The 15583-nt window shown below is 40.3% G+C and overlaps 2 protein-coding genes across 8 annotated transcripts in view; both read right to left on the bottom strand.

Annotated features, from left to right (window-relative positions):
* LOC126567447 (RNA cytidine acetyltransferase) overlaps positions 1-5696 on the bottom strand; it is a 617063-nt gene extending 611367 nt beyond the window's left edge. Inside the window, exon 1 of the mRNA XM_050223668.1 lies at positions 5693-5696. The gene's annotated coding sequence lies outside the window, so the exon portion shown is untranslated. The remainder of the gene's footprint in view (positions 1-5692) is intronic.
* The window catches only part of LOC126568807 (small conductance calcium-activated potassium channel protein), a 104009-nt gene that overhangs the window by 87465 nt on the left and 961 nt on the right, over positions 1-15583 (bottom strand). For 4 of the 7 annotated variants that reach the window (XM_050225441.1, XM_050225443.1, XM_050225440.1 and 1 more), the window contains exon 2: positions 12981-13079. The exons of 2 other annotated variants lie outside the window; for them this stretch is intronic. In XM_050225441.1, coding sequence (XP_050081398.1) covers positions 12981-13079 — 99 coding nt within the window. Of the gene's footprint in view, positions 1-2002; positions 2145-12980; positions 13080-15583 lie in introns of those variants that run through there. One more of the 7 variants, XM_050225446.1, reaches the window with a different exon arrangement.

The raw sequence follows: 15583 nt of genomic DNA, 5'->3' as shown, positions 1-15583 counted from the left end.
AGTCAGCTCGGAAGGACTTGCTCGTAACAGCTACCCACTAAACATCATCGATTAACGTTGCAGAAACAAGCCATTTGATCTTGTTTTTCCCCCATTGGCAAACCAGCTGTTGTCTGTGTGTTTGAGTGTGTGTTAAACAACATCTTTCAGTGTCTCATACTGTCCCCACTTGCTGTCGATTTAATCAAAAAGCATGAACATCGTTCTCAGCTGCCCCTCAAAAGAGGGAGAGCGAGTTTGGGAGAAACATCGATGGAAATAGGTCGACTTCGTAGATGGAATTAATTACAGAGTCATAGTACATTATAATGAGTTTGTTTTCATATTTGATTGCAGTAACAGCAAACCAAGTGCTTCGCTCGTAATTGCATCGAAACTTAATAGGTTTGAAGTATCGAGTAACGCGTTCAATTACTGTGACTTCATTTAAGGACAAAAGCAGAAACATCCTAGATACTAGTTGATATTGTATGATATTGTGATGTAAAATTTGCAGTATTTCTTTTAAAAAGTCAGCAAGTGGCAATTGAAAAAATACACAAATCGACAGGATTCCTGCGAAACGATGCGTATGGTCTGAAACGTCAGCCAACGCACCCAGAATCCATCAATCTTGCCTTAAGGCACAATGAATATTTAACAACAGTGAGTCCAGGACACCGAAGCAAGGGCACACAAATGAGAACAAATGGACGTTTCGTATCAGATTTCAATTCGTAAGTAAATCAGTGATGGATCGGCGCACGTTGTACGGTTCACAAATAATAACGGACTGCAAGAATGGCAGTCAGAGGGGCGACAGTCCGTCGGGATCGTCAGGCTGGCAGAAGAATCTTTAATGGTTTGCATTTGTTGAGTCGTTCCATTTCGACGACTGATGGTCCGGATGGCGTGTCTCGCATGGAACGTTCCCGTGCAACGCCACAATGGGATATGATTGAAGGCCATCAATAATCCATCGCAAAATGCATATCGTGACGGACGTGATTAGCGTAAGGAAAATGTCACTGATGTGCGTAACGTTGCGAAGGGTAGAGGTTTGTTATTCTCATATTGTTTAAAAAAAAAAACAACGATCAGGAGGTGCAGTGGTTGGAAATGCAGTTGAATAGGTTTTCCAAGAACCATTGCATAGTTATGCAAGACACAATTTGCGATAAAATGTTTTTAGGAAGAGACTATTAAAACATGGCTTTTACGAGTTAACTGGCAAAGTCACGCATTGTTTTATCAATAAAGAAAAATAAAGCTTTTGGTTAGTTGTATTTTCGTACAATAATTGTCCCTTCGAGAACTATAGCGATGCACAACGATGGAGACGCCCAGTACTTTATAAAATGTTACTTTAATTACCTTTCTATTTTTACAAGTATTGTTTCAATATTAATAACACAATATTTTAAAGAAGTGACAAAATGGCCTGGCCGCCCTTTACAAAAAATATTTTAAAAATATTTCAACGAGTTATTAGCAGTGTTTTTTGTGGAACGGTGGAGACGCCCAGTACTGTTTAAAATGTTACTTAAATTATCTTTTTATTTTTACAAGTATTGTTTGAATGTTAACCACACAATATTTTAAAGATATGGAAAAACGGCCTGACCGTCGTTTTAAAAAAAAAATATATATTAAAGATATTACAAATATTTGTTAGCAGTGATTTTGTTATTAGGAGTGTTTTATGTATGTAGAACAGTGGAGACGCCCAGTATTTTTTAAAATGTTATTTAAATTCTCTTTTTTTCTGTTATTGTTTCAATATTATTCACACACGACTTTTAAAGCATTTACAAAAAGTTTCCAATGATTTGTTATCAACAGTGTTTTATGTGTATCAAGCATGAAGCACAGCAAGTAGTGGAAAAAAAGTTCTCAGAGGGCATTTTTAGAGGAACACAACATCAAAGAGCTACCAAGCAGTGTAAGAAAGATAAATGACATTATGCAAACTACAACACACTTGAGCTAGACTACGTAGTAGATAAAAAGAGTGTGAAATTACCAGAGTAATTATCATAAATTCCACACACTATTCAATCTGTTGGAAACACTTTCGATACTCATGCCGTGGTCGGAGCACAAGTTGGGGAACAACTGTGATGGAAACGCCGGTCGTTCTAAGCGCCTACTGAATGCCAAAAAGATGTTTCTTCCTCTGCGGATGTTTCTCTTATCTATTGGCGAATTTAAGAACGATTTTGGGCCGCTCACAACTGACCGCAAGATGCACAACACACGAACCGACACAAACCAGAACGAAAATGACACTTTCACTTTCACTAACGCACCTTATGCGGTGTATTTATTTTTTTTTTACTCAACCGTTGTTTACTTCCGCATCACTTGTCATCGATGTGTTTTTCTTTTGGAAATCGAACGGATTCAACACTGAACGTTGTTGGGCGAATTCTGTAATGGTGCGAAAGTATAACTACACTGATATTTGTTTCAAAAATATTTTCCCCAAGTGGTTTTTTTGGGTTATGGTGGCACTCTTTAAGGGTGTCACCTTAACGTACGAGAAGTAGGAAATAATGACACTCAGACCAAGATGGAGGCCATTATTGCCTGTTAGAACCGTTGGTGGCTACCGCTATCAAACACCTTGCTTTGCTATCGTTTCAGGAGGCCGGAAGGCGATCCTACCTTTCCATTGCTCGCACTTAAGCCATAAAAATAAGTTGCCGGAATTTTTCTTACACACTCGCTTCTGTTAGGGTCAGGCAAACACTTGTGAACTTTTCGAGGTGTGCTGGCACCTGCTAGTACGGGCATGTTTATATACTTTTCGATAAGCAGCCAAAACCCACAGCCTGTGCTGCTAGGTAGGCTGTGTAGGATTGACGTGTATTGGGACTGGGTGGTAAAAAAATATGGCTTTTGTAGGCAATGATCTACACTGTACTGGAGCTAAAGTCGTCTAACGCACCTTTGAATTTTGATACAATTCTACAAAAAAAAAACTACACCACTAGGCACTCAACTCTCGTGCACTTATCTACTTGATGGCAATTTGCTATTGTTTCCTCTTGCACGTTAGGCAGCAAACAAAAAATTTCGTGAGCTATCAGCACGGCATTTTAATTGAACATTCGCGTTTGAAAATACAATGACTCGTGCTGCTTGTTTTTCGTGGCAGGAAAATCAGATAGCTTCACTATTTATACCATCAGGCGGGCTGCTGCTAGCGTTTTCCACTGTGAAAATATGCCATTTGTGATTGTAAGAGGAAAACGCCGTGTAGCCATACTTTGCTCACATTCAGTAACACTTGGTACGGTGAAACTTTGGCTTGAAGCACACCACACTATATCTTGGGACTATAAAATCACATCACTACGTCGAAGGTCATGATTCCTTAGCATGGTCTTCAGATCTGGACAATGACAGTATCAGCATATTGTTGGGTTGGGCGGGTTAGTTTTTGTAATTTTTGCGTCGGGACTGCCTCACGCTCTCGGTTGTCTCTATTTCTCTAGCACATACACGCACACACACACACACGCGTTCTCTGTTCGCACGCCGTGAAGTAAGGGAAAGCAAATTTCGCTCAAATCGTCCGTCTTCGAACAGAGATCACTTCAAACAGCCCGATCCGACGAGTTATGTTCAAATGAAACGAGAACTATTGTAAACATATTTATTTTACACATTCGAACAGCTCCATAGGGTAGGTTCGCTTTGCCGGAAGTCAGTCTAGCCTGGAGAGTTTCCACTATTTTTGTCCACGGAACTGATGGTGTTTGGGACAGGCAATGATAATGGTACAGTTTGTGATGCTGCATTTTCTCCTTGCTCTCGCTACATTCAACACACCAACACACATGAAACCAAGAGCAGCACCACACCAGAGTGTTGGTGGTGATAGGAGAAATTGATAAGAGCGAACCCAAGTGTGAGGCTTTGTAAAAAGGAACACCGTGTGTGGATTATGTTGCTGCGGCTATGGTAACACCTTTGCGTAGGTTTGAAGCGTTTTAAGCCACCCGAAGGAGGGCGTTAAAGTTCTTTATGTGTTTCATTTGCGTAGCCAGGTGGTTGTTGGCACCTTTTCGTTAACACGCACTGTTCTATTCTGCTGTAGTTGTGATTGAAACTGCTCCGTTTTATTAGACGACCCGCAAACGATGGTTACAGACGGTCCGACACCGGAGCTCACCGAACGCTAAAGACAGACTAACGTAGCCATGAACGAGCGCAGTAAGTAAAGCAGCAAATTCACGCTCGCCAAGCGCCTTGAATCTCGCTCTCTTTCATGGTCAGTAATCCCATCAGCGGAACGATGGGTCGTTTGTTCTCTTTGCTGCTTTGTCCAGCTTGCGGAGAGAACATTTCTACCGTAGCGTTTTTCCACAACAAAGCCGGAAAACTCTTGTGCTCTGAGAGTGTGAACATTGGCTGTCAGTCAGTCAGACAAGGATGAAGGTTGTTGAAGTGAACGATGAACGAGATAGCGCCAGAGGGAACATGAGAGATAATCGGTTGTATGTTGGTACGTAAGTAAATATAGAGTTGATGCTCACCAACCATGAGCAATTATATTAAACCAAACTGTTCATTATCCAGCATTTTTTAGTTAAATATTTTCCCATTTTTTGAGGTTTGCACTTGCTCGACACTTTAACTTAATCTAAAGTGCTCGACATTATGTGTTTGATATCTTTTCTTAAATAGTTTATCGAAGTTCCAATATAATCTTCTCTTCTCTCACCGGCTCTTTAGCTGTGTTGATGATGGATGTTAAAAGCGCACATGATCGAAGTCAACATATCGCTAAATACTACTCGAAGCAGAGAGGATGGAACGGTGGTACGCTCTCAGTAAATAAATATATTTTGGTATTGCTACGCGCCCGTGTTCCATAAGATAACCGAAGCTTCATTGGTGGATGTATCAGCATAAATGTAGATGTATGCGTGCAGCAGTTCCTTCGAAGGAAAACATATCTATAAACGCAATGGGAAGCCTGGCATGAGCAGGCGACAGGTGGTATCTTACTGTCAGAATTATTTACAATTCCAATAATCGAGCAGTTTTCAAATCGAGTAGATACGTACAAATATGAATTCTAGTAGCGGTTATTTGGATTTGCCGCCAGCAGGAAAGGAACAAGCATCGTTGACGATAAAGCGATGTATTTACGCAGTCTCGAAAGCCTACATTCTGTAATGTGTTGGTCCTTTCGAAATAAAAGGTTAATTAGAAATGTAATTGTACGCGCACCGATCCGGGTTGGGTCATGGGTGATCCAAGTGTTCCGTTAATGGAAAATGGATTACGTGCAAAACTAAATATTTTATTTGCCAAACCCCATTTCACCGTTGGCCTTTAGAGAGCACACGTTTCGTTCGTTTGCCCTTGGTGGTTTTTGGGGGTCTCCTCTCTTGGCGTAGAGTTTCAAAAGCCCCAACGAGAAGGTCCTCTGGGGAGCGTGCCAGCTTCTGGCATATGAAAGTCGGTGCTTACTTTCGTTGATCGATCCTGCCACTTTGACTGGACACCAACGGTGAGTTGCATATGACCGCAAGCCTATTCCGGTGGGCATAGCTGGGAGGGTTTAGGGTGTGTTGAATTATGAAAAATTCTATATCCTCTGGACCTCTTTACGGTATTTCAGTCCACAAGGAAGGTGTCACGCAAGGTTACCTATGGTTTGGTATAGTTTTTTTTTTTGGGTAAATTTTTGATACACCAAATTCGTTCCAGTTGCACCTGCCACACATCAATGGAAGCGAAAGTTAATCACGCAACGGATCATCAGTAAAGTTCATTTTTCAGAAGTAAATGCCAGCACGACTGTGTCATAAGCGAGCTATTGCGCATGTTCGAATGGCTTTTGCTACAAATGGAGGAAAGAAATAAATTCTTTATCGACTGTAAGCACAATTAACATGAAACTTAGTTAGGTTGAGATAAACTCGTTCATATAAATTTGAGGTTTTCCCACGGGATTTCTTTGTTTGTTTCACCTTTTGTGAAGCAAACAGACCAATGGGTAAAAAAAGGTTGGTTGAGGGGTAGGTGGTATGTGACGGACAATAATAAATTCAGCAAATATTTACATCGACAGCTGCGTAGGACTCACTTGGCGCCGTTCTGGGGGCTGCGTCTTTTGACGACCTGCTGTTCCGTAATGTCGGGCTGTGGAGGCAAGTAAAGTTTTTCACCAGATGGAAGTAGCGTGCTGATTGGACACATTTTACCCAGAATATATGTATGCGGGCGTTTTGATGTGTGAGAGGAACATAGCAAGGCAAGGAAAGAAAGGACCAAGTTCCAACTGTGTTGCTACAATAATGTGTCTTATTAAAAACTAAAGCGTAACGAACGTAAACGTAAAGAAACTAATGAAAATCTTTGAATAAATTTAAGCTAACGTAATTAGCTATATAATAAAATGCTTTATCAAACGCTCATGCACAAACACACACAGACTCACACATGCGATTTTGTTGAGGCACTTGAAAGGCACCTCATATCTGAATAGCTCATTTTACCTTCAAGTTCATACAAAAAAAATCAATGACAATTGAAACCATTTCTTGTGCCTCTTATTGTTCCTCATTCCAGAGGAAAAAAAAGCCACGAAACAAATGTACACGAAAGCTCACTGGCCGAGATTAGAGTTAGGGCCCTGAGTTGATCGATTTCCAATATCGTAAGTAATCGTTGGCATTTCCAATCCCTGATCCGCACGATTTGTCCTTGATTCGCTCTGCTTAGTGGCAAACAAATGGAAAAAAGTAAAAAGAAAACAAAACCGTACAAGCACACCGTAGCTCTGATCAGAAACGTTGGAAAAGGGAAAAGGGTGGAACAGCGAGGTCTTTTGACGTACGAAGGTAAACATGGACACAGTGAGTAAGTTCTTCGGCGTAATGCTCACTCGTTGATTGAAGGAACTTATGATTGAAATGTATCGACGATCGCATTCTTCGCAGAGAGCGAGAGGAATGTGACGAATTCACTACCAAGCAGACATAGCGAAATGCCATTGACGGCGCGATTCGACACGGAATGTCTGTAACATCATTAATCATGCACAGGAAATGATTTAGAATAGAAATACCAACCGAAGGACGGTGTGAAGGATCGGGTGACAACGTGGCTTGTGATTTACGTTAACATTAACTGCTTCATCGCTGTAAAAGCTATAACAATGAGTGTGCAAAGTAAGCAACTGCGGTGCAGGTATTGTGTGGTACGATTTGTAAGAATGGATAGCTTTGTGTTATATTTTGAGTTGGCTCTTTTTTGGAAATTCTGAGGAATTTGGAGTTTTTTTTCAAAATTTGGATAGTATTTCGGAAGCATCTGGTCAATTGGTTGAATTAATGGCTCAAACGAGTGGTAAATAAACAAAACTTCATAAAAGTTTTTGTATTGATCAGCAGCAAAAGATGTACAATATGATTTAGCACATCTTTTCAGGTGAGAGCTGTTATATGTCGAATGGGGAAATTGCATGGATCAGGGCCTGCAGATGGATTGCGTGTATATCGACCTAAAAGCGGTCTTCGATAGCATATTTAAAATGCTTTCCTTCCCGAATGTTGTAATGGCTTCAATCTTATCTCTTTGACCAAACATACCGGGTATGCTCATCTAGACAGTGCACGAGCAGTTTTGGAGTCCCACAGCGGATTCCTTGGGACCTTAGGACCTCTGCTGTTGCTGTTATATGTAAACGATGTGTGTGAAGTACTGCCTGATAAATACTATCTTATGTATGCCGACGATATGAACATATTTATGCCAGTGAAGACAATTGACGACTGCAGGATGCTGGAGAATGTTGTTTGATGTTTGACCAACTGTACGTATCAACAGTTGGTGCTCATCAAACATACTGGAACTGTGCGTTAATAAGTGTTATGCGATGTCGTTTACGCGCTCAAATAGACAAATAAAATACGATTATGTCATCAATAGACAAGTTTTGACGCGAACTAACGAAATGCGTGACCTAGGTGTAATATTGGATAGAAAACTGTAGTTTGTGTCTCACTTTGAATAAATTATTGATCACAGGAACAGAACACCAGGACTAATATTTAAACAGAAAGACTTTGACGATCCCGTATGCGTGAATACACAACAAATGCCTGTTACTGTAAGGCTTACAACCGATAGAAAAACGACGAAATGCCCCTTGAAAGTAGGTATGAAACGCGATATGGCGCAAACATACCAATGAGTGCAATGACGCGTCGATTTAACGAATATTCAAGTCGTTTCGACTATGATTTGAAGACTAGGACTTATAGGAATAGGATTACTGAGATTTAGACGCTGCAACAAGAAATGTTGTACATGGTGCTCTCGATACGAATGTATGGCGTACGGGAAATTTGTTTTTAACGAACAATTAATATGAAATATGCAATAGTTAGACTTCTTCAGTTGATTTCTTTACACGGATAAAACGCCGGATGAAGGCTATTCGAAGAGATAAACCGTACATAGAGGCGGTTCCGGTGGTTTAGGTGACAGTGGCGCCGCTCTTTAAACAGCAGGACCGTAGTTCAAATCCCATCCGGACCGCCCTCTTCGTATTGAGAACTAACTATTCAACTACGTGGTATCGGCAAGTCTAGCAAGTCATTCAATGGCCGGCTTGACCTTAGTGATCGTTAAGCCAATAAGAAGAAGAAGAAAAAGTGCAACGATGAGGCAGAATGAGTGCGATAGCTGTACATAAGATAGCACATAAGTTTCAGTTCAGATAAGTTTCAATAAATGTATATAATCAAAGATGACTTCAAACTTTGCTATCTATGCAAACAACTTTAGTCTTATCTTGTCCATAGATCATATGTAAAATATGTTAATCTTGTTTACACACAATCGTATAATCATGTACCCATCGTGTGACCAATCTACCAATGCACTAATGTACATATTCGTTGTCTTTATTAATCTGGTTTTTTTTGTTCTTTAGGTTCGCTTATCCTCATGAGGTTTGAGTACGACATATGGTAAGATTCTGTAATCAAAATTCATCGAAATTGAACAGCAATGACATCGATTGGACTTAAATTGGATTGCATCGTGAACGTTCCGAACAGCATGGAAACCGTAAGCCGTAGGTTGATCCTTGTTTTATGATAATTTGATAAGAGCGTTTAATCTGCATAAAACTTTTTCCGCTGGTGTGTCGCCTTTCCATTGCAAATGCATTTTCACACAACCGACTTATGCATGCATCCGTTGTCGAGCTTCTCCACCACCCACCCGCTGGAAATGGGCACGTGTGGTTCTGTGTGTTGCGTGGTAGCAACGTTGGCGCAAAATTGATTTCGACACCGTGCCAGAGATTTAGCTTCTTGGTTTTGTGTAGTAACCTACACCCTGCGCCTTTCTACAGCGGAGCGTTGTACGCCCGTGCTTCTATCTAAAATTCATAAGCTCTGCTGCACACCGCATCGGCAAAAAGTTCTAAATCCTTTCACTCTTTTCTTTATTTATGAGCTCGGATTTAAAATGGACGCGATGTCGTTGCCGTGTGATGAGAGGCTGTAGTTGTCCTGAAGCCCCTGCGAATCTATACTACTGTTTCACCTTGACCGGTACAGGTTTGAAACGTCTTGCACACTGATGAACCACAGTTTTTTTTTGTAGCTTGATTTTCGCTTTTGTATCCCATTCTTTCACGACAGTCTGCCAACAAAAGGCATCAATTAATAAGACTGCATTGGGTGGGAGAAATAGCACAGACTCTTTCTCCTGTTTTCAAGAAGCTAACAGTGAACCACGCTTGAAAAAAGAAGATTGTGAGCGTTCGTTGGAAATTAGTCACGATCGCAAAGTTTGTCTTTCGCTATCTACTCGCCGTTGCTGATGTTGCAGTTTTCTTGCGTCAGAAAGAAAGGTGTTTGAGACGTGTACAAGAACGGAACACTTCAATGCTTCGATACACTTCAATACATTTACCGATCGCTGTGACGGTGTATCGATGCGGTTGCAATGGCTCGGCTGAGGATACTATTTCTTCACTGAGTTTTGTGGATTCGCGGTGAACTTTTGCCGGCCGTGGAAGGATAGTTAAAGAGCTGCAAATTGCATCAATAGATTAATTTTGAACTTTGTTTTGAAGGGTTTTTTTTCGCTTTGCTCCCGGTGATGGTGGTGTAGGAAAGTTTTTTAATCAAATTCACCAACCAGATCACTAATAAAACGGTTGTGACGTATGGTAAAACTCGAGGTGTTTCACGGTTTTACGTAAACTGAAATACTGAGACGAGAAATGATTAAAGTATGCACATTTATTTCTGATCAAAGTCTTTTGGTGCTATGTACCGAGATATGGCGTCTAATTGTTCACACAATACTAACAATAATGTTATCTCAGTTCCAATCGAGGAAAAAATCACCTTAAATGAAATCCGAATGTCCATAAACCATCTCAAAAATATGAAAGCTCCCGGGTTCGATGGGATCTTTAACATAACAGGTTGGCTGATAAGTCCCCGGTCTGACAGATAGATGGCGCCGCTAGTATTAAATGCATATTATTTTTATATAGCACCAACCTTTCAAATGATTCGTGTCAAAATTTGACGTCTGTATGTCAATTAGTTTGTGAGGCAGAGCGTCTTTTCGTCAAGCAACTTTTGGTTGCTTGACGAACGAAAAAAGAACGAAGAAGAAAAAAGTGTTGTTCCACCAAGACAACGCACCGTGCCACAAGTCATTGAGAACGATGGCAAAAATTCATGAATTGGGCTTCGAATTGCTTCCCCACCCACCGTATTCTCCAGATCTGGCCCCCAGCGACTTTTTCTTGTTCTCAGACCTCAAAAGGATGCTCGCAGGGAAAAAATTTGGCTGCAATGAAGAGGTGGTCGCCGAAACTGAGGCCTATTTTGAGGCAAAACCGAAGGAGTACTAGCAAAATGGTATCAAAAAATTGGAAGGTCGTTATAATCGTTGTATCGTTCTTGAAGGGAACTATGTTGAATAATAAAAACGAATTTTGACAAAAAAATGTGTTTTTCTTTGTTAGACCGGGGACTTATCAACCAACCTGTTATTGATCAAGCATCTACAGGCCAAGGTACTCTATTTATTAACAAATCTATTTAACAGAAGTCTTGATTTAGGCTACTTTCCCAGCTCATGGAAATGTGCCAGGGTTGTGCCTGTCTTCAAACCCGGGAAAGATCCCACGCTCCCGATAAGCTATTGCCATATTAGCTTGCTCCCCTCTCTGGGTAATCTCTTTGAGAAATTAATTCTAATTCGTCTACAAAACTGGGTGACAGAATTCAATATCCTACGACCGGAACAATTCGGCTTCCGTTCTGGCCATTCCACTGTTCACCAACTTCTTAGACTTAGAAGTTGTGTCGAGTAAAACAAGATGGAATCAAAGTCCACTGCTATTGTTTTGCTAGGTAAGGCTTTCGACACTGTTTGGCACGATGGACTCCTATATAAGATGGCGTGTATTCCGCCATCTTCCGCCAATTTCCCAACTTATATTCTCAAAATCATCAGGAGCTACATTTCCACAGACAACTTTTAGGGTTGCTTTGCTCTCTGCTCTCTCCAACTCAACCTGTGCCCCAGCGGGCGTCCCCCAGGGAAGTCCCGATTAGAGTTAGAGGCACATGGTGCAACTGTGCCGTGGGCAACATCCATTAGATATCTGGGACTTACGATAGATTACAAAATGCTGTTCAGAGGGCATAGTGAAACCATCCTTGAAAAAGGGCATTTCCTTATGAAATGTCTTTAACCATTGATCTGCCGTAGGTCTCAGCTTTGAATGCCAAATAAAATAGCAATTTTCAAGATAACTATCTTGCCGGGAGTAACGCATGCGGCATCAGTTTGGGACTCATGTGCGAGGACTCAACTCTGCAGACTCCAGGTCATGCTGAAAAAAAATTTGTGCATGATTACTGACACAAACCGCTTTACTCGCAACACACAATTTTAGTTACTCTATCAGCAAAATTTCGGGAACGTTGTAGGAATTCTCCTTTCGCGCTTACACATAGCCTCAACCCATAGTCTTTTCCAAAGGCACAATAGCGTTAGTTTAGATAGCATAAAATAGGGGTAGTTCGATGGACTAGGATAAGTAATTAGTAAGAAGCATTAGTAGCTCAACATGACACCTCATATTAACGTCAATAAGGCAAAAATTTTGTCATACTGTTAAACGAAATCGTTGGTCCTCATGAAACCTTTATTATTTATGGATTATGTTCCGAATTCTAAATTGAATAAACTATAACTTAATTTATATGTATAATAATTTTAAACTAATCCACTGGCAATGCCTTTGTCAAGAAAGTGCAACAAGCATGCTGTTGTATATAATACTGTTGGTTCAGCAAATAATCAACTACTTACAATTTTTTGCTAAGACTTGTGTTGAAAACTTGTTTAATGAGACTAATAAAATTACAAAAGCTTGCAGCTAACAGCTTCGCGGCACTGACATGCTTATCTTTTACTAATAATAGCTAAATACTACTCCTGAAGGTGCAATGCGTATAATATAGTTGATTTCTGTGCCATAAAATAACAATATAACAAAAATTGGTACAACTTTCTAGAGCATAAAATCATTGATACAATACAATCACTCAAAGAGCATTGAACTGGGAAACGATTTTGAGAACTCTATCAAATAATACAACAACAAAATTTAACAGCATTATGCTCTACCAAGTAAACTGTTACATCTAAGCTAAGGAGCAGCTATGCTACCGAAGGATTGAGGGAAAGCAATCTGGATGGATACCGCCAGCTACCATCGGCATTGGTATCTACGGAATACTTCACTACCGTTCAAATCGCGTGCCATACTCAATAAATAGTTCAATACTTTCAACCTACAAACGAGATACTTTTGATCAGGAGATGCACATAAACAGAGCTAACCAGGCTGGGATCGCCTGGTGTGTTCTATCGTAATGAGGGGAAATTTTAAAGCAAGCTCTAAGGTAGTAATAAACCAACTATACCGTTCTAGCGTAAGTCATCTCGCTCGTAGCCTCCGTGAAGGCACGCCTCAAGCGCGATCTCCGGCTTTGCGACAGAGTCTGCGGGCAGAGTAGCACACCCTTTCGAAGTTTTTGGGTTGCAGTGGTGTTGTTGTGTATGCAGTTTGAGGCAGTTCATTTTGGGCAAACAGGAAGGGCGTTCGTGGTTGTTATGTGTGTGTCATCCGATTACCATTGGCAGTCGTCCATCGCAACGCAGGCAAAGGTTGGACCGTTTTGCGTGTGGTATTAGTAGGGTAGAGAAGCGACAACAGTGGTACGTTAATCGGTGAGCAGTTCAGGTCAGTAGCAGATAACCATGAGGACGAAAAACGGTTACGAAATCGCACAGTGATAGCGATTTGAGGATGTGGTTGATTTGTTACAAGCACAAGCATAGCCGTCGACGATGATACAGAACAACGAACGAGCGAGATCGAAAGAGAAAGAATAGAGAGAAAGAGAGAAAGAAAAAAAAGGAAAGAGAGAAAGGAAATATTGGTGGAAATGTTTTGTTTCCTGTACGGTTTCTAATACATCCGGGTTAGATAAGAGTAACTTGCTAGGCGATTTTTGCTAAAGATCTAGTGAAAAATGGCTAAATGAAAGACACTGTAGCAATCATTTCTCCTTCAGTATCAGCACTTTTATCACACATCCACAAGCGTTTACTATGTCATTATTCGCATTTATAGCATTTACACCATTTAAAAAAAGAAAAAAAATACACAAAAACAAAATAACGATGTGTACTATTATCCATTAAAAGTAATAATAAAGATTTCCAAACGAAATTGCTAAGCCAGCTAGCTACCTGCTTGTCACCCAAAACACACAACTAAGTTGTGAATTATTGTTTTCTATATAAATGATATAATATTAGTAGATTGTATATACAATGCCCTTTTTAACCCTCTACAAATTGTAAATAAAATAGTAAATATACACAAAAGAAAGAAAATTTATTAATAAACACAAAAAAAAAACCAAGGAAAGTTAGATCCTAAATTCGGGACAAGGGTGCATACAATCCAATACACATTGATACACGCGCATTTCTACAAAACGCGCGCGCGCGTTCATTTTGTCAGCAGTGCATTTGCAAACGATCGTTGGCAAATTAGCGTCGTTTGATCATAGGCGGGTGCACCATAATTATTAGCGTGAGGTGGAGTACTACACAATCGAAGCATGGCACGAAATGCACACACCTGTTCCTTTTCGCGCTTACGAGCAACCAGCTAATGACAGCGGTAGCCAGAGGTAGTAGATGTAGAGTAGCGGTAGTAGTAGTAGAAGTAGAAGGAGTGGTAGAAGTAGTAGTAGATGTACAGCAACAGTTAGTAGGAGAGGTAGTAGAAGTAGTAGAAGTATTAATGGCAGTGCTCATGAACACAAAAGATTTCCAAACACAGGGGATGGAAAAGATGATGGATGATTGTTTTGAAGGGATGAAAAGAAAAATTTTGAAATTGATGATTGAGAAAAATCAATTAAGTATGTTATATGATAAGAATTATCAATCTTTTAGTTGAAATATTACAAAAAAAAATTTGGAGGCACATATTTGAAATGAAGCATATTTTCTCGTCATTTAGGGTTGAATATTTGAAAAGAAAAAATGCGGATTTGATTTTCTAAACAAAATCGTTAAGACTGATTATAATTTAGAATTTATAAAATATAAGATTTTTATTATGTACTGAAAGATAAGCAACTTTCCGTTGCTCTCTTGCGCAGGGGGTTTTAAATTTATAAAACACCAAAAAAACAAAATAATAATGTAAAACCTTTTCAGAGATATTCAAATAATCTGACCGATAGATGGTAGAAAAGCCGAATCAAGCTAATCAACTCGTTACCGCCGTTCGCACAGGGAAAACAAATCGAACCTTGCACGGTCATCCCGATCCGTCACATGAAGTGATTTGGGATAACGAGCAAAAAACATGTCATCGAATTAAAGGCAGACGTAGAAAAACAGGGAAATCAAATATATGAACAGCACACAAACACATGCACGCTTAGCCACGGTGAAGATCGATACTGAGCGCCATGCTTTGCCCCATCACCGCTCACGACGGTGTGGGCGCGAGGAGCGGGAAGAAACAATGGCACGACACGGACCATCAATCATTATGCTAAGAGTGCGTATACCATTGTTATGGCCGTACAGTGTGTTTTGGAGCAAATTGGCGTCCTTGAATTATGGTATGTCACTCAATTTGCCACTTGCTTCCGAAGGGACGGCGCTGTAGTAGCAATTTGCATCGATAGACTGATTAAAAGCATGATATTCACTTTTTCGCTTTTTATGTTTTGCAACGCATACGAAACCCGGGAGATTCATCCCTTTTCGTAATGTGAAAGTAAAAATATTATGCATGCCGTTGTTGCACGATAATTTCACCACTAGAAAAAGATGGGAAAAATCAGCCCACGGCACCGCGCAGTTGTCTGCTGGTAGATGAATGTAAGTGTGGATCGAAGGTTATATTTCCGTACCAGTGGGGTCGTTTATTTTTAAGCATTCGTACACGTGCTCGTTCGTGTTTGCTCGCGCCTTTTCTCGCGCGTCTCCATTT

This window comes from Anopheles maculipalpis, chromosome 2RL (assembly GCF_943734695.1).
Source record: "Anopheles maculipalpis chromosome 2RL, idAnoMacuDA_375_x, whole genome shotgun sequence".
In the NCBI taxonomy this organism is placed as follows: domain Eukaryota; kingdom Metazoa; phylum Arthropoda; class Insecta; order Diptera; family Culicidae; genus Anopheles; species Anopheles maculipalpis.
This window is presented reverse-complemented; position numbering and strand designations above follow the sequence as displayed.